The 24621-nt window shown below is 42.1% G+C and overlaps 2 protein-coding genes across 9 annotated transcripts in view; both read left to right on the plus strand.

Moving 5' to 3' along the window:
* Window positions 1–24621, plus strand: part of LOC115263279 (serine-rich adhesin for platelets) — a 552542-nt gene that overhangs the window by 358400 nt on the left and 169521 nt on the right. For all 8 annotated transcript variants that reach the window (XR_009997896.1, XM_062852797.1, XM_062852795.1 and 5 more), the window contains one exon: window positions 5866–5924. Coding sequence is in view for 7 of the 8 variants with exons in the window: in XM_062852797.1 (XP_062708781.1) it covers window positions 5866–5924 (59 nt within the window). In the remaining variant the exon portion in view is untranslated. The remainder of the gene's footprint in view (window positions 1–5865; window positions 5925–24621) is intronic.
* Window positions 22164–24467, plus strand: LOC134288853 (basic proline-rich protein-like; the record flags this gene model as incomplete). Its single annotated transcript, XM_062854763.1, has 2 exons — window positions 22164–23408; window positions 23985–24467. Coding segments are annotated over 2 exons (1728 nt in total), but the record flags the coding sequence as incomplete, so codon positions are not given.

Consider the following 24621-nt stretch of genomic DNA (forward strand, 5'->3'; position numbering starts at 1 on the left):
GGGAAGGCAAATTGCCGGAAGAAAATTTATTCTTTCAATTATGGGCGAGTAAAAACTCAATTATAAAATGTTAAAAAGTGTCCCACCAGCAGTCAACTTTCATTACGCTTTCACGCGTTCGAGGAATTATGGGGAAACAGATACGTCAGTCTTGCTTAGGTAGTGTGATTAGTTTATGACTTTGATGAACCATAAACTTGGTCGATACCATGTACAGCTGGCTGATAAATATTTCTGGTTCCAGGGTATTATTTTGTTAAATAATTACAGAATACAACATACCATTGAAACTGACAGATATGTATTTTAAACATAATATTAATTTTTTCATTTATTTTTTTGCCGCGTTCTGCAATTCAGTAATTTTATATGAATTAATACAACTAGTCATCGAAGTGACCTGGCTAAAGGCTAAACTATTATTAGATTAATACCTTAGCCTACTCTCCTCAAAGCATTCCTCAAGAATTCTTGAAGAAAACCTTTAAGGGTATCCTTTAGAAAACCTTTAAGGGTATCCTTTAGAAATCCTTTAGAGACTTGCGAAATTTCTTGGAAGAATCTTTGGAGACATCTCTTGTGGAAATTAAAAAAAAACCTTTGGAAGAATTCGAAGACAATTAATAGAAGGTTTCTGGAAGATGAACCTTAAAAAATCAAGAAATAATTCCCAGCGGAGGACATCTTTGAAGAAGTTCGGGTTGGGAGGAATACCTGAAGGAACTTGGGGAAGGAATCTCTGGAATTCAATCAGGAAGAGCTTCGGGAGGTATTCTCGAAAAATATTCCAAATAATTTCTGAAAGAATCCTAGAAGGAACGTTTAGAAGAGTTTTAATAGAAATCCCTGCAAAAAATAAGAAAGAAATTTAAGAGAAAAATCCGGCAGAAATATTCGAAGATTTCCGTTAAATAAGCTTAAAAGTAATCCTTGAACATTTCTAAACAGATGTCTTGAAGTATTTCTGGAAGAATCCTTCGAAGAACTTCAGTGTAGAATTAGCATTTAAGTTAAAATACACATAAAAAAAATTAAAAAAAAAAATCGAAGAACTATAAATGGAATTCTTCAAAAAGTCGCGAGAAATCCCTTAAGAAAAGCTCTATTTTAAATCTATTACAGAATTCCAGATTTTATTGAAGGAATTATTGAAGTAATCTCTATTGGAATTCCGGGTAAATTCCTAAAAAAAAATATGAAAATAAAAAAAAAGAAATCCCTAGGCAAATTTTCAATCTTTGAAAAGTTTTCGAAAAAAAGTCTTAGGAAATTCCAGGAAGAATTCCTAGACAAATTACGGAAGAAAACTTTGAAGAAGTCCGGGAGGAGTAACTGAAAGATTTCCGGGAAGAATTATTTGGAATATAATACACTAGGAATCCATTGATCTTCGAAAGGCCTTCTTGGAAACGACTCTCAGAAAGAATCCTGGGTGAATTTCAAAAAAAGTCTTAATACATTTCGGAAAGAAAATGCCAGTAGAATAGTTTTGAAAAATTCCTGAAATCGCTTAATGTTCTTCTGAAAAAAAAAATTCAAGTAGATTCTTGTGCATAATGCCAAGAAGAGTCTCTAGAAGAATTTCTAGACAATTCGTTGAAACAATTCCAACAGGAATCTTTCGCGAATGCTCGAGAAAGAAACCTTGACGAAGTGTACCGTCTACCCCCGTTGGTTTGAACGACACCTCATGCAAACCAACGGGGTTCATTTTTTAATTTGAACTTCTAGTAACCCTGTGGGCATCGAAAAACACACTCATGGTAACCCATTTTTGCTGTTTTGTTTTGATTCTGCGTTCCGTTTCACCCCGTTCCATGAACAGAATGACGTTTGAACCATTTTTAGTTTGAACGATGTGTAGATAAGCGGGGGTCAAATCAAAAAGTGTTAAGATTAGATGCGGTCAAACCAAAGGGGGTAGGCGGTAGTAGTAATTTAAAAAAAAAAAGTCGGGGAGAAATTCTTGACTTGTCCAGGAGGAATATCTGCAAATAATCTCTGAAATCAAATCAGAAATTAAATCCTTAAGGAAGTTCCGAATGCACTCTATGAGGAAATCTGGAGGAAGTTTCTGAAAGGATACCTGGAAGTATTTCTGGAAAAGTTTTGATAGAAAATCCTGTGAGTTAATGGGGGGAAACTTCTCTAAAATACTGATAGAAATCTTTCTAAGGACTCCCAGGAATCCGTGGAAGCATTCCGACACAAATCACTGAAAGAATTCAGAGTGTATTTCCACGAGGAACACTTGAAATAAATGACGGAGGAATCGGTGGAAGAATTTCAGGAAGAAACTTTAGAAAAAATCATGGAAAATTACTGGGAGAAGCTCTTTAAAGATTATAAGAACAATCGCTGAAAAATCTGAGAAATCCTCCCAAAAAGACAAAAATCTTAGAAAAGAATTCTTGGAGAAATGTCTTGAGAAAATCCGGAAGAACTGATTGAAAAAAAGAGGAAGAACTTTAGGAGCAATTATTGAAAAATTCCGGAGGAAACCCTTGTAAATATTCCACGACACATGCCTGGAAAAGCTGCGGGAAAACTGACTTGAAAGATTTCGGAATCAATCTCAGGAAGATTTCCGGTTTCCGAGAAGAACTCTCTGGAAGACTTCCATGAAAGAATTACCGATAATTCTATAAAAGCAAATTTAGAAAAAAATCCGACAAAAAATTGGAAGAGGCTCCTGAAAATTCAGGAAAAAATACCTTAAAGAGCTTGCTGCAAGAATTTTAAAAAATCTCAGGGAAAAATGTAGAAACATCCTGGAGAAAAAGGTGAATGGAAACCATTAAAGAACTCCTGTGAAATATTGTGAAGCGATACTTAAAAAGTTAGCAGGACAGCGTCCATTTATTACGTAACGCTTCCCCCTTCATAACGCTTTTACGTAAAAAAAAAATCTAAATTTTTTATATTGACCGTTACGCTTGGCCGTACACCTCTATATTGACCGTTACGCTTGGCCGTACACCTCTCTCGTCGCGTTACGTAATTTGTGGATCGCTCCAAATAATCCCTGATTAAGTTATTGAAAGAACTCCAGGGAAAAATCTTTAAAAAGTTTGTGTAAGCAACCCAGTGAGCATAAAGGAAGGAATTCATGGAAGAATTTGAAAAATTCTGAATAAACTACTAGAATAACTTCCTGAAAAAAATCCGAGGAAAATTCCTGTGAGAATTTAATATGGCATTAAAATAAAATTCTGAAGGGAATGACTGAAAGATTTAAGAAAGGAATGCCTGAAAGAATTCCGAAAGGGAACTCAGACATAATTCCTAGAAAAACAAACTGAAAAAATACGGGAAAATGTGTCTTGAATCATCTGGCAATCGTTTGAATTATTTGTCCATAACTTATTTCAGAAGCCCAATATTTAGATGCGATTTTCGGCATTAACTTATAGGGCAGTTTTTACATACGATTTTTATCAAAGATGCAGTGATTGTTCTAGCGATTTTTCCAGGAATTCTTGAATATTTTACTGTGGAGACTTCCTTACCCCTCTAATACTCAACCCCGCCATTAGAAGTTGTAAAAACATTTTTTTTCGTGGAAGTTCAATTATTTTATATTTTTGGCTGATATTCAGGACTGTTCTGTATGTCTCAAAATGGTTTTTGGTGTCTTTCACAGCGTATTGACATTTTTTTAAAATCATTGCAAAAATATGTTTTAGTCACCTTTCAGAAGTACAATGATGTATTGAATCGCTACAATTATTTTTTTTCAAATTATTCTATCATAGTGAAATAGTTCTAGGCCAGGGACTCGAATACACTCTAAAATTATTTTCCCTTAAACTACACGGAAAATAAAATTTTACATGAAAAAATGTAAAAATAAAAATATTTCAACTTTAATTATACAATCTCAAAATGTTTTCATCTCAAAAAGTCCGTATCCCCAGTAGGCCTTCAGGAAAAATTTAATTGTGTGGGGATTTTTAAAAATAAAAATTATTAAAATAAAAAACCTAGATTCACAAAATCGAGAATTAAAAAAAACTTCCAAAACATATTTAAATCGATTTTAGATGACGAAAAATGATAATTAGATCAAAATAAAAAAAATGGGTATCAGAGGGTTAAACTGCTTTACAGTTTCTTCCCGGAAGTTGGTCGAAGGTCTCCTTTTCTTTCACGAGTTTCGCCAGATTTTTTAAAGATATTTCACCTGAGAATTCCCATGGGCTTTCGTGATATTCAGTCAGATATTGCTCCCAAAATATTTCCACATCATCTTTTTGAAAAAAAAGTTCCAAGAATTTCTCCCGGAAATTTCCTGGGAATTCATTTCTAAAATCTTCCGGGAATTCCTCCCCGAATTTTCTCAAGGCTGATTTCTGGAGTACTTGTAACGATCTCTCATAGAATTTTCCTGAGAATGCAACTGAAATTTTTTATCAGATTCCCACCGAGTTCTTTAAGGATTTCTTTCGAAATTCTTGCAGGGATCCTTTCAGAACTTCTTTCTTAGAATCCTAGGAAAAATCTTTCATAGTGTTTTGGAATTTCTATTGAAATTCATTTCAGAACTCTCACACAAATTCCCCTCGGAATTCTTCTAGAGGGTCTAACCGAAACTCCACCTGAAATTCTTCCAGGGATTTCTACCAGAACTTTTTCAAGGATTAATCGCAGATTTTTTCCTAGGACATCTTATGTTTTTTTAGGAATTCTTTCGATGCATTTCATTTTTTTTTTCGGAATACTTCCTTGGAACATTGTCCAGGGGTTCCCCACGGATTGTCTTGAAGAATTGCTCCCGTTATTTTCTGAAAAATTGTCCTGGATTTTAAACAGGAATTCTTCTAAAACTCTTACAAAAATATCTCTCACGATTATTATTAGAATGGAACGGAACGCTTCCAAAGGCGTTATTTCGCGAAAATATTCCGAGAATTCTTTTCGATTTTTTTAAATAATTACTTCAGAATTTTTTAAAGAGATTTCTCCTAAAATTCTATTTAAAGGCTCTTTTTAGAGTCATTTCTAGGACTTGTTCTGACATTCTTCCAGAAATTGTACCAGTATTCTTTAGGAGTTTCCTTACCCATTCCTTCCAGGGATTCTTTTAGGTATTTCTCCCAGATTTTAATAGCTTCTCCTCTCGGATTTTTTTTTCTAGAAAATCCTTTCTCAATTTGTAAAAAAAAATCTTCGAGATTTCTCCTGTAACTGTTTTAAATAATCGTCTCAGAATTCTTCTAGGGAGCCTTCACGGCATTTTTCACGGGAATCTATAAACTTCAGGAGTACTATTAGCATCTTTTATTTGAATTCTTGAAATAATTTTAAGCGAAGCAGACCTGATGTGATAGTTAATTTCAGAAACAAGTCAGTGAGCATTTGTTGTAATAACTCAAGAAGCAATTTCTGAGACAGTCCCGACAAAAAAAAAACATGAAAAAGGGAATGGCATCCTGGAAAAAAATACCGAGAGAAATTCTTGTGAAAATTCCCGGAAGAATTCCTGGAAGGAGAAGCCGGTAGAAAGCCGAAAAAACAATGGAATATTTTATTGTCGAACCCGTGGAAGAATTTTGGAAAAAAAAATCGCTGTAAAAATTGTAGATTTAAAGGAAACATTCCGGATAGTTTCCTGTAACCACATCGCAGACACTCAGCTTGTTTTCCGGGAAAATTGGCGGCCCTGAATGTTTCTCAATTTTTTTCATTCATATATCCATGAGCCCTGCCTGTGGGACAACAACAATAATGAAAATTTGAGACCCTTCGGCCCAACCCCGTACGGTAATAAAAAATAAATCTCCTGTCTCACTTTTCTAAACAGAAACTACTTGTCCCTAATCAACTTGTATTTTATTGTTTTTATTATCTTTTCTTTTATTTCAGTCGCAAAAACTCCCTTGTCGTACGAACACAACTCAGCGTTCGGGTACACTCAATCATAGGTAAGTGCATAACTATACATGCAACCGCAGTTTTATTCCATAAATCCTTAACTTTTTAATAACTTTGTACAAAGCTCTGAAATTCATAAACAATTATACTGTATATCAATCGGAATATCAGTGAAAAGCCCATATTTTAAGGCTTTCGATTGGTTTTGTGAGCAAAATATGTATGAGACCGTTCTATTGCCATCCATTCGAAGATTATTATGAGAAAAAAGCACAGTATCAACAGTAATTTTCGTATGTAAAATATTATTATTTTTTTTTTTCATAGTGATTACGGCGGTAGCACACTGTGCTTATGTTCTAACACCGCACCCTTTCCCTACGTTTGCTGCTATGAGCCTCTATTTTTGTTTCAACACACAGAAGTACGTAGGCATATCGTGGCCCAAGTCGACACTGTTTTGGCCTGCGTTGAACAAAAATAGTTTTAATAAAAGTTTCCCCTTTTTTTTTCTTTATATCAATTGGTTTGTTGTAGTATGGTCCATGTATTTAGTTAGGTTCTTGTCAATTTGTCAGTTATTCGAAGTAGATCTCCAAGGTAATAGTCAATTAAGTAATTCTGATTTGTTCTATCATAGCAGCTTTAGTCTTTGCTTTATTGAAGTGTAGTTTTATTGGAAATATGCTGAATGTCGTTAATAAAAAGAGACGTCTGGAACTGTAACCTGCTAGTTGTTCCGTCATGCAGATACGTCATGTCTTAATAATGCCTAGGAGATTAACGAAAACACGTGTGTTCGGTCGGATGTCCATTGCGTAGAAAGTCAAGGAAAATAGGTTTCTTTATTGTCAGTTGTTATGTAAGCCTCGCTTGAAGCACTTCCCGTGAGAACCCTGTCATCTGTACATCAACTAATCCGTATCTTCGTACACAGCTAAATACTGTACTGTCAACCGGCGAAAAGCCTGCGGGTAAATATTAAAAAATGAATAATAATGCTGTCTAGCGCATTGTTTCCTATCGGCCACTATTTTAGTCTAGTCCCAACTGCAAGCTTATTTTTCCAATCTTAGCGTCAATTGTCTTCTAGATAGATTTATCGAATCAGTCGAACCCGTATGTTAAAATATAGTCGATTCTGTGTCAAATTGTTTTCTTGAATTCTACTTCTCTGTGTTCATCTCTTGTGTGAAAAACCCACAGAAACATGTAACTGAACTCCTGATATTTTTCTATTGGTGTCATAACACCATCTAAGAGATAAACAAAAATACGCCAAGTTGGTCAGTTGATTGTAATAAAACAAAAATTGCTTGTCAACTATTATGTATTCATCCCCCTACGAATACTATGAAAAATATTCAAATTCGTTCTGTACTATCGGTCCTACCTCGATAAACCATGTCATTTTCTCATGCGTGGCCTAGAAATGTCAACCTAGTCATACAAAAGTAACGTTGTTCAGTTAATAAAAAGCAGTCAGCTTTTGTCCAAAATGTCACGTCGAACGCATTGATGTCAACAATGCGTTTAAATGTTCGCACGTTAGCTTCGAATCTATCAGCACAATTAAGTGCTGCAAATCTCCTTCCCACTATTAATTCGTCGGTTGATTTTAATTGCATTATTTAAAGAAAATATGACCAACTAACATGATAAAAAATAGAAAAAGCGACTATGACATTAATAAATTACTAATCAAAATCAACCGAGAAACGTGAGAAATAGAGCCCAAACAACATTTTGAAGTCAGCTGGCTGTTAAAGGTTCCAAAACCTGTCACAAATCCTATAATACTTTTATTAGGATTTGTAACGATCATCAAAACCTTCTCAAATCCAACCGACTTTGAACTATTGCTTAGGAATAGACTCTACTGAGCCCTGGCGGTTCCTCCGTGTTTATCGAGCATGTCTGATGCATATGATCAGCCATACTCCATCTGCAGCAGCCGGTTCGTGATGAACCGTTGGAGGCGCATTAAAGTGTTAAAAAGGTGATACGTTTCACTAAAGAACACTACATTACAATAATCAAAATGAAACTCCTTCACTTTAATACCGTCAACCCCTGCGAACTTGACCAGGGAATTTTCGTATGTAAAATATTATTGAGCCAAAAATACTTTGATAATTCTATTTGAAAAGTAGGGCCTCATAGGAGAACGATGAACACCTCAACCCTATTTGCTCACAGTCCCGTATCCACTCAGCATGAATACAAAATATTTCTAATTTATTTTGCAACACCCACTCGCACACTCGCCATCATCATCGCAAAGAGTTTCTTCCCTAACTCCATCCAGTGCGGTCCTATTACAGCAAGCAGCCAGCAGTCCTGTCCTGGAGGAGAGTGATTAATGATGGTCACAGCTTAGCACTGAGGAGCAGCCGCATCGCCTCACGTCCCTCAACGGACAGCCCTCAAAAGCAGTAAAGCTCCGCCGCGCACAACATTTGATCTCCCTGTTTTGTCCGACGCAAATAGCTATCAAATTGCAACGTTGTTGTTGCTGTTGTTCACTGTGAAGTTGAAGCTTGGCGGTGGCGAACAGTACAATCATCACCAAAGGGAAGCGCATTCGCCGGCACTAAACCAACTGTGGGAATTAGCATAGAATGCACCATAGACTGTATATCAAAACACAATTTGCTCGCGTTCGGTATCATACGGGTCTACGATGACACTGTGTTAAAAGTTTATAATATTGGCTATTCAACTCCAGAATCATTCAATGCATAAGGCATATGTAATTGGCTCGACATGTTATTTTTGGTAGTGCATTTTGTTCCTAAAGTATGCCTTATCATTCGTGTTTTAGCCCAAGCTCCCCTAATAACTATCCAGGGCCCTCGACATGTGTTTACATAGATACCACCCCTGCTGCAGCTCTACTACCTCAATTGCGTCTCCTTACTCATGTGACACAACTGAGGGTGTGTGGGGATGGGTATCGACTGTAAATCACAATACTCTACTCTACTCACTCGAACACTACTGGAACTGGTTATGCTGTCGCCCCGCTTTCACGCTTCAACTGAGACGGAATGTGAAATTTGAGCAATTTGTAACAATTTTTACCTCCAGAGGGTGTTTTGGGGGAGCTACGGTAGGTTTGAGTGATTTATGAGAGTTTGAATTCATTCTGCAGATAAGCGAAATGCAAAACGTTACAATGTCTCTGTGATTTACGTAGACTGAAATTGGCTTACATTTTTTAGGGATGTTTAGTGGAATTTCTGGAAGAAAGATTTACAGAGTTTAGGGTCGAACTCTCGAATGCATGTGATGATCTTTTGGCAAGCTCATTTGGTCGAAGGCAGTACTTCAACATAATACGGAGTAGGAGTTGCTGCTCAGTACCGTGCTTGAGAAGCTCGGCCGAGAGTTCGTCCTTACCAGCAACCGTGTTATTCTCAGCCCTATGACTGCCTTTACCGTGTTTAGGTTTCGTCGCTTTAGGTCGTGTTTAGGTTTCGTAGTTGGAGGTTCGTCGCCGATTTGAATTCTGTCTGCCGCACTTCCATTCCCTCCGTTAAATCGTAAAATCTCCGCGTATCATTTTGTTCCATACTCACTTGCGCTTGAACAATCACGTATTTCTCATAGTATTTCTTCTTTTTGCGGCATTTCTCTTCCGTTATCTTCTGACACTCCTCGTCGAACCACGATTTTATGACGGAACAAGTAGAGTTTTTTACCTCATTCCCGGCAGTAGTAAACAAAATTTTTCAAAACCCTAATTCACTACGAAACGACCGTTTTTGTCCACTACTTCCATTTGAATTATATACCTTATTGCGTGAACTGGTTGTTAACAGTGATTGTTGTGTGGATTTTCTGCAAAAAAGTTGATTTTGAACAAGTTTACTGCACCTAGTCTAGCACCAATTCTCGGCACCAGTGCCGAATGTCCAGCAAAATCAAATGGGAAACAACTTTGGCACCCATCTTTGTGCTGACGAAGTGCACCCGTCTGCGTGTAACAGTTGTTTTGAGCACTTGTGTAGCTTATTGACTGTGGATCTCGTTGCGGAAATGTTGCGGGAGATGATTACCTACGAAAGTGCGTTTGGAAAATATGCGGCAAGTGATATTTTGATTTGTTTTGCTGTGAGGTGCCGGAAATTGACGCGGGTGCCTAAGTAGTTCGAAAGCTTATATCGATGAACAGTGTTCCATCACAGACCTATGGAAGAAAAGATTAGACGTAAAACACACAATAAATTAACTAATTCCACAATTTAAATAACTACATATCGTAAATACGTATATACGTGAATTCAATTTTAGAAAGAAGATGTTGTTTTATTACTTTACAATTTGGCAGTGGTATGTAGTTTTATTTTATATCTCACTTTCCTGATATTCGTCACTTGCGTCATTATTTCAGTTCTTCTACTGAGGGGTGACATTCTTTCCCAAATCTTGCACTTGGTTACGGACGTGTGTAATCCTCTGTGGAGCCACCATCAATTGGTTCTATATCCAATACCGCCAGGTTGGCAACAACTCTCTTCTCAGGACTCCGTTTGGTGTGGAAACATCTGCTTGACGCTCTATATATAGTTGCATTTCTACAACAAGTCCGTTCTGAACTTGCCACAATCAATTTGTGTAGTGTTCCCTCAAAAAATGTCCCTGGCTTGTTGGTCTTCGAGATATTCGTTGCCACCGTATACCGAGTCTTCCTAATGAGAAGAATTCCCTAGCGTATTCAACCGTATGCAGAATTAAATTAGACGATGCTTCCGTAACGAAGCCCAGGGGAGTCGAGTTTCTCGTTGCGTTAGCGTTGAGAGGAGAAGCGCATTGCCGATTCCATTCGGTATTTCTGCAGTAACTATCGGAGAGCTTTGCTAGATGTTCATCGACTGTTCAAGCACTGCAAGTTTATCTATGGTAAACGGTTCACTCACTCTGAACAACGGTTCAGTTCAGAGTGGGTGAAACGTATACCATATAAGCAAACGTGTTGCTTCCCAGTGCCAAAATCTCTATATCACGGTCATCTTGGTCTACATATAAACAAGGCCTCCTGAAGGTATTTGTCTATGAACATATTCATATACATATTCATAGCTCCAGATAATTTTCCATGGACTTCTCCTATGATTACTACCAGGTTTCATCTCGTAATGCATTCAGAGAATGCTGTAGGGATTCGTCCCAGGATTTCTCCTCGAATTCCTCCTGGTTCCACTTAGATCCCTCATGAGATCTCTTCAAGTATTCTTCTATGGACTTCTTCGGAAATTCCTCCCGGGATCCTTCTTTGGGGAACTTTCTAAAAATGTCTCCTGCATCAGGAGTTTTCTTCATTGATTCCACCCGGGTTTGTTCAGGGATTTCTTTTGGCATTGTGAACGAAATTCCATCAACAACATTTCCTCAGGATACCTTTTTTTTTCTGGATTTCCTTCATAGATCGTTCTAAGGTGTCCTCCTCCTACGATCCCTGCAGGATTTTGTGAAGGATTTCTCCAGTTTTTTTTTTCTGGAATACCTCTCGAGATTTTCCGCTGGATGTTCTAGGAATACCTTCAAGTATGTTTTTCGGCAGTGGATTTCTTTATTGATTCCTCCCGGGATTCCTTCAGGGATGTCTTAGGGGATCCATGATTCTTCCTGAATTTTCTCCCCGGTTTTTCCTTAGAATATCTTCATTGATGCCACCCATGTTTCCTTTCCCGGGAAGAGTGACGATCAAAATATGATATTGGTTTGCTTAATATAAGAGATTAAAGACCTGAGAATTATATCTAAAAAATGTTCCTGGAAAATCTGAGTAATATCAAAATTTGATGTTTCAAGATCAAACGAATACCTTGCTGTTATTATTGATTAAATCTTACAAGATCTAAATATGATTTGAAAATGATGTTCCAGGACTATTTTTTTTTAGATCTTTCATCTCTTATACCAATCAAATCAATATCACTTTTTGATCTCCATATCAAAATATGCTATTATTGGGTTATTTTCCTCTACCTGGGTTAGAGTTATCTGTGGTTAGAGGTTCCTCTCGATACCCCTTCAGAGCTTCTTTCAAGGATTATTCCCGAGATTTCTTCAGCGATTCTTCCAGATTGCTTTCTGAGATTCATTTATTAATTTGCCCCAGGTCTCCTACATCGGTACCTACACCGGGATTACTTTATTGACTGCTCCTAGGATTACTTTAAGAGTTTTTCCCGGAATTCCTTTTTTCCCGAGGATTCTGTCTTGGGGTTTCGTTATATATTTTTAACTGGGTTATTTTAAGAATTCTTTCCAAGATTGTTATCGGGATTCCTTCAAGGATTCCCCAAGATTTTTTTTTAATTCTCTCGGGATTCTTTCCAGCAATCAGTGGTTCTTTTTGAGATTTCTTCATCGATTTCCTTCAGGTTTTCTATAGATTTTCCCGAGATCCTACATTCATGGATTCTTCCCATTCCAGAATTCCTTTAGAGATTTTTTGCGGGATTCTTTATGAGATTTTTTCATTGATTTCTCCCAGGATTACTTCTGGCATTTTTTTCAGGCAATTTTCTCAAAAAGTTTTCTATTAGGATGCCTCCTGGATCCTATCAGGGATTCCTTAAAAAAAACTTACCCGCATTTTCTTTATTGATTCTCCCCTGGAATTCTTTATGACTTTATCCCAGTATTCCGTCTGAATTCCTCCCGAGGTTCTTTTAACTATCCCGTCGAGGATGTTGCCAAAGATTCCTTCCGGGATTGATTTCGGAATTTTTCATGGAATTCTTCACGGGATTGACTCTTCCTTCAGGAATCCTTCCAGGAATTTCTCCCAAAATTCGGAGAACTATTTTTCTCGAGTTCCCTTCTCTACAATTCATTCAAGGATTTCTTTGGGGGTATTTCCTAAAAATACTCTCCAGATCTTCTAGGTTCTTCTAAAGATCTGGATTTTTTCATGGATTCCTTATGGGCTACCTTCCAAGATTTCTTCCGGATTTTTTTTTATGTTTCCTGGGATTCCTCCATTGAGTCCTCCCGGGATTCTTTCATTGGTTCTTCTCAGGTTTCCTTTAGGAATTCTTTCAGTGATGTCATGGTACTCACATCACCCAAATTTCAGCGCCCCTATGCTAGTACGTTCACAAGAAAATGAGATCAACATAGCGTGCTAAGGACATTATTTGATTTTTTTTGCGTCAAAGTAACTGTTAAAAATAACATTGCAATATATTAAAGATCTGTTGGATAAACCTCTGAAGGAACTGCTGAAGCACTTTTTGAAAGGATTTATGGAACAATTTTTGAAGAAATTTCTTCTGAAATTTCTGAAGCGATTTTTGGAATACTGAAGAGAAATACTGAGGAAAAATTTCAGAAGTAAATATTTTTTAAAGAACACAGATACCTTCAGCAAAGTCATGTAAATTTCATTATTCACTCTTTTGGATCATATTGCTGGAAGGAGATTCTCTTAAACCCGCGGATTTCGCGTAAGTGTCTCTACTTACGGGTCCGCCACACCCCCTTTTGGCCCTTCATACAGCGGTATGTTGAAGTCAGGGTGGTAATGAAATTGATCTTTACTGTTAAGTGGAACTGCATGCAGAGCAAGACTCAAGCTAGGATGGTGGCTACCTACATACATACATACATACATAACACAGATACCTTCAGCAATCCAAAGAAATTTTTAAAAGAAAACGGAGGATTCCTGGATAAATACATTTGAAAACCACTGGTGGAGTACAGAAAAGAATCTTTCGAAATATTTCCAGTAGAATTCCTAAAGCACTTTGGTATCAAAAATTCTGATCGATTTTTTGAAGGAATTCCTGGAAGGATCCATGGAGAAATTTGTAGAAGTATCGTTGAAGGACATCTTGGAGACATTTCTAGGAAAATACATGAAGGAATCCTGGCAGAGTTTCCGAACGAAAATCCACATGGATTTCTGAAGAAATCTCCAGGCGAATTTCAGATTAAATTTCTGTAGCATTTGTGTAAGAATATTTGGAACAATTGCTGAAAGAATTTCTGGAAAAATTAATAAAAAAATCTTTAAAGCAGTTTCTGAAGGAATAATTTCTAAAAGGAGTATCTGAGGCAATTCTTGAAGGCATTGCTTTAAAAAAAACTCTTAAAGAATTTATGATGATTTGTGAACTTTGGAAAATTTTTAGAATGAATTCCATGAGTAATTTCTGAACGAATACGCGGAGGATTTTTTTTTTGAAAAAAAAAAACCGAAGTGTATTTGTAAAGAGATTAGAGAGAGTGATTTCTGAAAGAATTCGTGGAGGATTTTTTTTTTTGAAAAAAAAATCCGAACTGTATTTGTAAAAAGATTCATATTATATGAAAGTGTATATAATAGTTTATAAAGCAATCCTTAAAGATCTTTCTTAAAGATATCTTTGAGAAGTTCTTGTAGAAGTTCCTAATTTCTTCCGTAAAAGATTTTCCGTTAGAAGCCGCCAAAGTTATTTCTGAAAGATTCCATGAAGTATTTTTGAGAAAGTTTATGAAATGTTTTCTAGAGACATTCTTTGAAAATTGCCTGGAAAAAATTCTAGACGAATTTCTGAAGAGAGATAAGAAATTTCCAAAGACATTCGTTGATGAATTTCCGGAAGAATCGATGCAAGATTTACTTAAAGAATTCCTAGCGAAATATTGAAAGGAAGCTGGTGAAGATTTTGTGAAAATAATCGTTTGAGAATTTTCTAATGATATATATGCTACCTTTTTAAAAGCAATCCCTCGGAAAACTTTCTTAAAAATTTCTTGGAGAAATTTCAGAGGGAAATTCCATATTTTGAAGGAATCTTTGAAAGATCTTGTGCACTGTAGTTTAGCTGATTTTTTATGCATTCCTTGGAGGATTATTTTTATGAATCTCAGGAAGAACTTCCATGAAAGAATTACTCAAGGAATCCATAGAAGATTTTTTTAAGTAATCCGTGTAACATTTTTAAAAAGAATCATAGAATGGTTTAAAAAAAATCCATGAAAGAATAATCAAGGAAACCTATGGAAGGTATTTTAAACGCTTTCTTGGTGAAACCCTAGAGAAATTTCCTAAAAATAGTCATCGAAAAGTTCCTCAATGAGCCTCCAAGAGGAGTTTCTATGGGTTGGGGATTCCAGTAGAAAGTTTTCGAAAGAGGCTCATAAAAAATTCTAGAAAAAATCCTTGATGGAAATTCTAAAGCAAAACCAGAAAGATTTCATGAAATAAATTTAGAATTTTAGAGAAACTCCAAAATAAATTCAGATTTTTTTGAATTTTGAATTCCTTTAAAAATCTCTTGAGATCTCTTTGACATTTTCTAATGGAATCCCTGGAGACATTTTAGAAGATTTATTTAATTTTTATTTTTTTAAGACACGGACACGTTTAATGCTCCCAGTGAGCTATTCGCTCTTTGAAGGAAGCACGACATTAGACAACCAACAAGTATGCAACGCCTAGTGGCACAGCCGAAAACTTCCTGATAGTTGCAGCGGGAATCGAACCCACGCTCCTTAGAATGAAACGAATAAGTGCTTGGTGACACTAGCAGCATGACCACGAAGCCACAAGTTCATTGAGGAATCTAAGCGAGATCTTCTTGAACAATTCTTTTTGAAATTATTGGAGGGAGTCCTGGATCTCTAAATAAAGTAGCGAATGAACCTTTTAAGGATTTTTTGATAGAATCCGTGAACAAATTGCTATGGAAATTTCTGATTGATGGTTAGATAAACAACCTATGAAATCACTGCAGGATACTTTGAAGGATATTTTGGAATATTTTCTGAAAAAAAAAATCAGGATATAGTGATGAATTTTCTAATGTAATCACTGGAGAAACTGCTGAATAGATGTATTGAAGAATTTCCTAAGAAATCTCTGTACGAATGTTTAAAAAACAATCCGCGGAATTTCTGTTTTAACTCATGAAAATTTTTGAAGCAATCCATACAAGACATTAAAAAAAACCTTGTGAGATACCTAAAATTTCTGGAGCAATCCCTTGATGAATTTCTAAAGAAATCAGTGGAGAAAATTTCAAAATAAATCCTTGGAAAATTTGTGTATAAACCCGAGAGGAAATTTCTGAACGAATACTTTGACAAATGTTCAATTCCTTAAGAAAAATTTTGAAATTCAATAATGAAATTTCCATGGAAACTTCAGGAATATTAAAAGAAGTGGTCAAACCTTTTTTGCTTTTCTCGTACACCAACGTGTACTGAAAGTCTATATGTTCACTCAAAAAAGGAATTTTCGATAGAAGACTCGGATGGTCAAGTCACATATACCAATCAACTCAGTTCGACGAATTTGGACGATGTCTGTATGTGTGTAGGTATGTGTGTATGTATGTATGTCTGTGCGCAAAATAAGTTCACTCACTTTTGAGGCACTTCCTATGGGCCGATTTTTCGAAATATAGCTCGAATCGAACCGGAATTTGACCACATTGTTTGTTATTGAAAATGGTCCGGATCGGTCAAGGCGTTCCGGAATTATGGCCATTTGAGTGATCCGGACCAGCACCGGTAGAACTGGCCGTATATAAAACTGTACCAAGCTCCATCATGTGGCACATCAAACTGCGACGATTTCATTTTTGTAAGCATGCAATATGGGGTATATTTGGTATGGAGAAGATGTCTGGAGTCTTAAAATGACGACCAGAATATCCAAAATGGCGGTCTAAAATCCTAGATGGCGGCTCGAAACTCAATATGGTGGTTGTTTACTGGTGTTTTAGGCTCTTGAACCATGCAATATGGGTTAATTTGGTATGCGGAAGATGTCTGAAGTCCAAAAATGACCACCAAAATATCCTATAGATGATGGTTTAAAATCCAAGATGGCGGTTTAAATTCCAAGATGGCAGCTCCAAATTCAAGATGGCGGCTATTTAATGGAGCTTTAGCTTTTAAAACCATGCAATATAGGTATAATTGATAGGGTGAAGATATCTGGAGTCTAAAAATGGCAACCAGAATATTCAAGATTGCTGTCTAAAATCAAAGATGGCAGCTCATAATTCAAAATGGTGGCTGTTTAATAGTGTTCCAGGCCCTAATAATGCAATATAGGTATGTTTGGAATAGGAAGCCTAAAACTAGTGACCAGAATATCTAAGAGGGCAGCCTAAAATCCAAGATGGTTGTTCCACATTCAAGATGGCGGTTGTTTAAAAGACACGGACAACGTCTTCAGCTATCGGCTGTACATACTGTTTTAAACTTAACACTAGACAACGGACAAACGGAGCATGCACCAGTGGAAATGGGGAAGAAACTATCCTCACGAAAAGTTTCAATGCCCGAAGCGGGAATCGAACCCTCACCCCATATAATGATGCGATTATAAACTTAGTGACCCTAACCGCACGGCTACGAGGCTCCACGTGGAGTTTTTGGCTCTAAAACCATGTAATATGGGTATATCTGGTATGGGAAATAAGTGTGGAGTCCAAAAATGGCGCCCAGAATCTCCAAGAAGGCACGAGAAAGGCGCCATAACCGCTAGGTGGATTAATTAGGGTTTTTTTAAGGATGTCAGATCTTCTTGGAAGATGAACAAATCTGAACAAATCGATTCCAGAAACATCATTTCAAATTCCCAAAGTCTTCCTCAAAGCTAGTACACGAATCAAACCAAATCACCCCACTAAATAGCGCTAACAACCGCTGATAATTGCTTCATTTATCGAACGGCATCGAGCTGCACGTTTACCGGAAAACGATTGTGGCCCACTAACTTCAGAGGAAACGAAGCCCACAAAAAAGTAAGACTCCACCGGGGAAGATCACGATTATCGCAACGATGGGAAATGATACGAGATCGTGAGGTTACAGTTTGTCGCCGCTTAACTGCCGCCTCTCATCACCGACCAACTAGAGAGTCTGACTCGCAGATAGGTACAAAATATGAACATGAAACCGGTGACAACCGTTCAACCGACGCGACAACGCGGTGCTCCATTTTCCCAGTGGTCGGTCGGTGGCAGTTTTTCCCGAGGAATGCAAGTCGAATTCGTGATTGGTTCTAACAGTGCACTTCCTTCTGCTGGCTGGCCAGCCAGTCATCGAGCAACCAACGCCAGCAACAGTACCGTTGCCGTTCATTTTGAATTCCTTTGCAGTCTGTGCGCCTTGTGCAGTGTGCCCTCATCAATAAACCACCTGTTGCAAGCAAGACTCTTTTGGCCTGGAATACGAGGCGACCCTTCTGGTTGGACTAATGGCATTCCGATATTATGCACCCCGGAAGGGAATAAATTCTGGTCCGGGAAAAAGGTTTTTGGGACACTTGGTGTGCTATAACAAACTTCAATATGTAGCTTCAGGGATTCCTCCAGGAATTCCTCCAGGGATTCCTCCAGGGATTCCTCCAGGGATTCCTCCAGGGATTCCTCCAGGGATTCCTCCAGGGATTCCTCCAGGGATTCCTCCAGGGATTCCTCCAGGGATTCCTCCAGGGATTCCTCCAGGGATTCCTCCAGGGATTCCTCCAGGGATTCCTCCAGGGATTCCTCCAGGGATTCCTCCAGGGATTCCTCCAGGGATTCCTCCAGGGATTCCTCCAGGGATTCCTCCAGGGATTCCTCCAGGGATTCCTCCAGGGATTCCTCCAGGGATTCCTCCAGGGATTCCTCCAGGGATTCCTCCAGGGATTCCTCCAGGGATTCCTCCAGGGATTCCTCCAGGGATTCCTCCAGGGATTCCTCCAGGGATTCCTCCTGGGATTCCTCCAGGGATTGCTCCAGGGATTCCTCCAGGGATTCCTCCAGGGATTCCTCCAGGGATTCCTCCAGGGATTCCTCCAGGGATTCCTCCAGGGATTCCTCCAGGGATTCCTCCAGGGGTTCATCCAGGGATTCCTCCAGCACAGCTAATCGCGTTCGGTAATTTTTACCGAAATCTCAACCGTTGAGCGTTCGGTAATGGATTTTTAACGAAATTCTGTAAAGAAATAACAAATTTCGGTAAAATGTTATCGTTTATCTGTCAAACTCTAACGACCTTCGGTAAAAGTTGCCACCTTTACCAAATTTTCCTGTAAAACAAACTTAACGGTTGAGATTTCGGTAAAACATTACCGAAGTCGGTGATTTTTTCTAACAGTGAGGAAATCCTCTTCCTCCACGGAATCCTCTTCCTCCAGGGAATCCTGCAGGGATTCCTCCAGGGAATCCTGCAGGCATTCCTCCAGGGAATCCTGCAGGAATTCCTCCAGGGAATCCTTCAGGCATTCCTCCAGGGAATCCTGCAGGCATTCCTCCAGGGAATCCTGCAGGCATTCCTCCAGGGAATCCTGCAGGCATTCCTCCAGGGAATCCTGCAGGCATTCCTCCAGGGAATCCTGCAGGCATTCCTCCAGGGAATCCTGCAGGCATTCCTCCAGGGAATCCTGCAGGCATTCCTCCAGGGAATCCTGCAGGCATTCCTCCAGGGAATCCTGCAGGCATTCCTCCAGGGAATCCTGCAGGCATTCCTCCAGGGAATCCTGCAGGCATTCCTCCAGGGAATCCTGCAGAGATTCCTCCAGGGAATTCTGCAGAGATTCTTCCAGGGATTCCTCCAGGGATTCTTCCAGGGATTCCTCCAGGGATTCCTCCAGGGATTCCTCCAGGGATTCCTCCAGGGATTCCTCCAGGGATTCCTCCAGGGATTCCTCCAGGGATTCCTCCAGGGATTCCTCCAGGGATTCCTCCAGGGATTCCTCCAGGGATTCCTCCAGGGATTCCTCCAGGGATTCCTCCAGGGATTCCTCCAGGGATTCCTCCAGGGATTCCTCCAGGGATTCCTCCAGGGATTCCTCCAGGGATTCCTCCAGGGATTCCTCCAGGGATTCCTCCAGGGATTCCTCCAGGGATTCCTCCAGGGATTCCTCCAGGGATTCCTCCAGGGATTCCTCCAGGGATTCCTCCAGGGATTCCTCCAGGGATTCCTCCAGGGATTCCTCCAGGGATTCCTCCAGGGATTCCTCCAGGGATTCCTCCAGGGATTCCTCCAGGGATTCCTCCAGGGATTCCTCCAGGGATTCCTCCAGGGATTCCTCCAGGGATTCCTCCAGGGATTCCTCCAGGGATTCCTCCAGGGATTCCTCCAGGGATTCCTCCAGGGATTCCTCCAGGGATTCCTCCAGGGATTCCTCCAGGGATTCCACCAGGGATTCCTCCAGGGATTCCTCCGGGGATTCCTCCAAGGATTCCTCCAGGGATTCCTCCAGGGATTCCTCCAGGGATTCCTCCAGGGATTCCTCCAGGGATTCCTCCAGGGATTCCTCCAGGGATTCCTCCAGGGATTCCTCCAGGGATTCCTCCAGGGATTCCTCCAGGGATTCCTCCAGGGATTCCTCCAGGGATTCCTCCAGGGATTCCTCCAGGGATTCCTCCAGGGATTCCTCCAGGGATTCCTCCAGGGATTCCTCCAGGGATTCCTCCGGGGATTCCTCCAGGGATTCCTCCAGGGATTCCTCCAGGTATTCCTTCAGGGATTCCTCCAGGGATTCCTCCAGGGATTCCTCCAGGGATTCCTCCAGGGATTCCTCCAGGGATTCCTCCAGGGATTCCTCCAGGGATTCCTCCAGGGATTCCTCCAGGGATTCCTCCAGGGATTCCTCCAGGGATTCCTCCAGGGATTCCTCCAGGGATTCCTCCAGGGATTCCTCCAGGGATTCCTCCAGGGATTCCTCCAGGGATTCCTCCAGGGATTCCTCCAGGGATTCCTCCAGGGATTCCTCCAGGGATTCCTCCAGGGATTCCTCCAGGGATTCCTCCAGGGATTCCTCCAGGGATTCCTCCAGGGATTCCTCCAGGGATTCCTCCAGGGATTCCTCCAGGGATTCCTCCAGGGATTCCTCCAGGGATTCCTCCAGGGATTCCTCCAGGGATTCCTCCAGGGATTCCTCCAGGGATTGCTCCAGGGATTCCTCCAGGGATTCCTCCAGGGATTCCTCCAGGGATTCCTCCAGGGATTCCTCCAGGGATTCCTCCAGGGATTCCTCCAGGGATTCCTCCAGGGATTCCTCCAGGGATTCCTCCAGGGATTCCTCCAGGGATTCCTCCAGGGATTCCTCCAGGGATTCCTCCAGGGGTTCATCCAGGGATTCCTCCAGCACAGCTAATCGCGTTCGGTAATTTTTACCGAAATCTCAACCGTTGAGCGTTCGGTAATGGATTTTTAACGAAATTCTGTAAAGAAATAACAAATTTCGGTAAAATGTTATCGTTTATCTGTCAAACTCTAACGACCTTCGGTAAAAGTTGCCACCTTTACCAAATTTTCCTGTAAAACAAACTTAACGGTTGAGATTTCGGTAAAACATTACCGAAGTCGGTGATTTTTTCTAACAGTGAGGAAATCCTCTTCCTCCACGGAATCCTCTTCCTCCAGGGAATCCTGCAGGAATTCCTCCAGGGAATCCTTCAGGCATTCCTCCAGGGAATCCTGCAGGCATTCCTCCAGGGAATCCTGCAGGCATTCCTCCAGGGAATCCTGCAGGCATTCCTCCAGGGAATCCTGCAGGCATTCCTCCAGGGAATCCTGCAGGCATTCCTCCAGGGAATCCTGCAGGCATTCCTCCAGGGAATCCTGCAGGCATTCCTCCAGGGAATCCTGCAGGCATTCCTCCAGGGAATCCTGCAGGCATTCCTCCAGGGAATCCTGCAGGCATTCCTCCAGGGAATCCTGCAGAGATTCCTCCAGGGAATTCTGCAGAGATTCTTCCAGGGATTCCTCCAGGGATTCTTCCAGGGATTCCTCCAGGGATTCCTCCAGGGATTCCTCCAGGGATTCCTCCAGGGATTCCTCCAGGGATTCCTCCAGGGATTCCTCCAGGGATTCCTCCAGGGATTCCTCCAGGGATTCCTCCAGGGATTCCTCCAGGGATTCCTCCAGGGATTCCTCCAGGGATTCCTCCAGGGATTCCTCCAGGGATTCCTCCAGGGATTCCTCCAGGGATTCCTCCAGGGATTCCTCCAGGGATTCCTCCAGGGATTCCTCCAGGGATTCCTCCAGGGATTCCTCCAGGGATTCCTCCAGGGATTCCTCCAGGGATTCCTCCAGGGATTCCTCCAGGGATTCCTCCAGGGATTCCTCCAGGGATTCCTCCAGGGATTCCTCCAGGGATTCCTCCAGGGATTCCTCCAGGGATTCCTCCAGGGATTCCTCCAGGGATTCCTCCAGGGATTCCTCCAGGGATTCCTCCAGGGATTCCTCCAGGGATTCCTCCAGGGATTCCTCCAGGGATTCCTCCAGGGATTCCTCCAGGGATTCCTCCAGGGATTCCTCCAGGGATTCCTCCAGGGATTCCTCCAGGGATTCCTCCAGGGATTCCTCCAGGGATTCCTCCAGGGATTCCTCCAGGGATTCCTCCAGGGATTCCTCCAGGGATTCCACCAGGGATTCCTCCAGGGATTCCTCCGGGGATTCCTCCAAGGATTCCTCCAGGGATTCCTCCAGGGATTCCTCCAGGGATTCCTCCAGGGATTCCTCCAGGGATTCCTCCAGGGATTCCTCCAGGGATTCCTCCAGGGATTCCTCCAGGGATTCCTCCAGGGATTCCTCCAGGGATTCCTCCAGGGATTCCTCCAGGGATTCCTCCAGGGATTCCTCCAGGGATTCCTCCAGGGATTCCTCCAGGGATTCCTCCAGGGATTCCTCCAGGGATTCCTCCGGGGATTCCTCCAGGGATTCCTCCAGGGATTCCTCCAGGTATTCCTTCAGGGATTCCTCCAGGGATTCCTCCAGGGATTCCTCCAGGGATTCCTCCAGGGATTCCTCCAGGGATTCCTCCAGGGATTCCTCCAGGGATTCCTCCAGGGATTCCTCCAGGGATTCCTCCAGGGATTCCTCCAGGGATTCCTCCAGGGATTCCTCCAGGGATTCCTCCAGGGATTCCTCCAGGGATTCCTCCAGGGATTCCTCCAGGGATTCCTCCAGGTATTCCTTCAGGGATTCTTCCAGGGGTTCCTCCAGGGATTCCTCCAGGGATTCCTCCAGGGATTCCTCCAGGGATTCCTCCAGGGATTCCTCCAGGGATTCCTCCAGGGATTCCTCCAGGGATTCCTCCAGGGATTCCTCCAGGGATTCCTCCAGGGATTCCTCCAGGGATTCCTCCAGGGATTCCTCCAGGGATTCCTCCAGGGATTCCTCCAGGGATTCCTCCAGGGATTCCTCCAGGGATTCCTCCAGGGATTCCTCCAGGGATTCCTCCAGGGATTCCTCCAGGGATTCCTCCAGGGATTCCTCCGGGGATTCCTCCAGGGATTCCTCCAGGGATTCCTCCAGGTATTCCTTCAGGGATTCCTCCAGGGATTCCTCCAGGGATTCCTCCAGGGATTCCTCCAGGGATTCCTCCAGGGATTCCTCCAGGGATTCCTCCAGGGATTCCTCCAGGGATTCCTCCAGGGATTCCTCCAGGGATTCCTCCAGGGATTCCTCCAGGGATTCCTCCAGGGATTCCTCCAGGGATTCCTCCAGGGATTCCTCCAGGGATTCCTCCAGGGATTCCTCCAGGGATTCCTCCAGGGATTCCTCCAGGGATTCCTCCAGGGATTCCTCCAGGTATTCCTTCAGGGATTCTTCCAGGGGTTCCTCCAGGGATTCCTCCAGGGATTCCTCCAGGGATTCCTCCAGGGATTCCTCCAGTGATTCCTCCAGGGATTCCTCCAGTGATTCCTCCAGGGATTCCTCCAGGGATTCCTCCAGTGATTCCTCCAGGGATTCCTCCAGGGATTCCTCCAGGGATTCCTCCAGGGATTCCTCCAGGGATTCCTCCAGGGATTCCTCCAGGGATTCCTCCAGGGATTCCTCCAGGGATTCCTCCAGGGATTCCTCCAGGGATTCCTCCAGGGATTCCTCCAGGGATTCCTCCAGGGATTCCTCCAGGGATTCCTCCAGGGATTCCTCCAGGTATTCCTCCAGGGATTCCTCCAGGGATTCCTCCAGGGATTCCTCCAGGGATTCCTCCAGGGATTCCTCCAGGGATTCCACCAGGGATTCCTCCAGGGATTCCACCAGGGATTCCTCCAGGGATTCCACCAGGGATTCCTCCAGGGATTCCACCAGGGATTCCTCCAGGGATTCCACCAGGGATTCCTCCAGGGATTCCTCCAGGGATTCCTCCAGGGATTCCTCCAGGGATTCCTCCAGGGATTCCTCCAGGGATTCCTCCAGGGATTCCTCCAGGGATTCCTCCAGGGATTCCTCCAGGGATTCCTCCAGGGATTCCTCCAGGGATTCCTCCAGGGATTCCTCCAGGGATTCCTCCAGGGATTCCTCCAGGGATTCCTCCAGGGATTCCTCCAGGGATTCCTCCAGGGATTCCTCCAGGGATTCCTCCAGGGATTCCTCCAGGGATTCCTCCAGGGATTCCTCCAGGGATTCCTCCAGGGATTCCTCCAGGGATTCCTCCAGGGATTCCTCCAGGGATTCCTCCAGGGATTCCTCCAGGGATTCCTCCAGGGATTCCTCCAGGGATTCCTCCAGGGATTCCTCCAGGGATTCCTCCAGGGATTCCTCCAGGGATTCCTCCAGGGATTCCTCCAGGGATTCCTCCAGGGATTCCTCCAGGGATTCCTCCAGGGATTCCTCCAGGGATTCCTCCAGGGATTCCTCCAGGGATTCCTCCAGGGATTCCTCCAGGGATTCCTCCAGGGATTCCTCCAGGGATTCCTCCAGGGATTCCTCCAGGGATTCCTCCAGGGATTCCTCCAGGGATTCCTCCAGGGATTCCTCCAGGGATTCCTCCAGGGATTCCTCCAGGGA

Source organism: Aedes albopictus, chromosome 2 (genome assembly GCF_035046485.1).
Source record: "Aedes albopictus strain Foshan chromosome 2, AalbF5, whole genome shotgun sequence".
In the NCBI taxonomy this organism is placed as follows: Eukaryota; Metazoa; Arthropoda; class Insecta; order Diptera; family Culicidae; genus Aedes; species Aedes albopictus.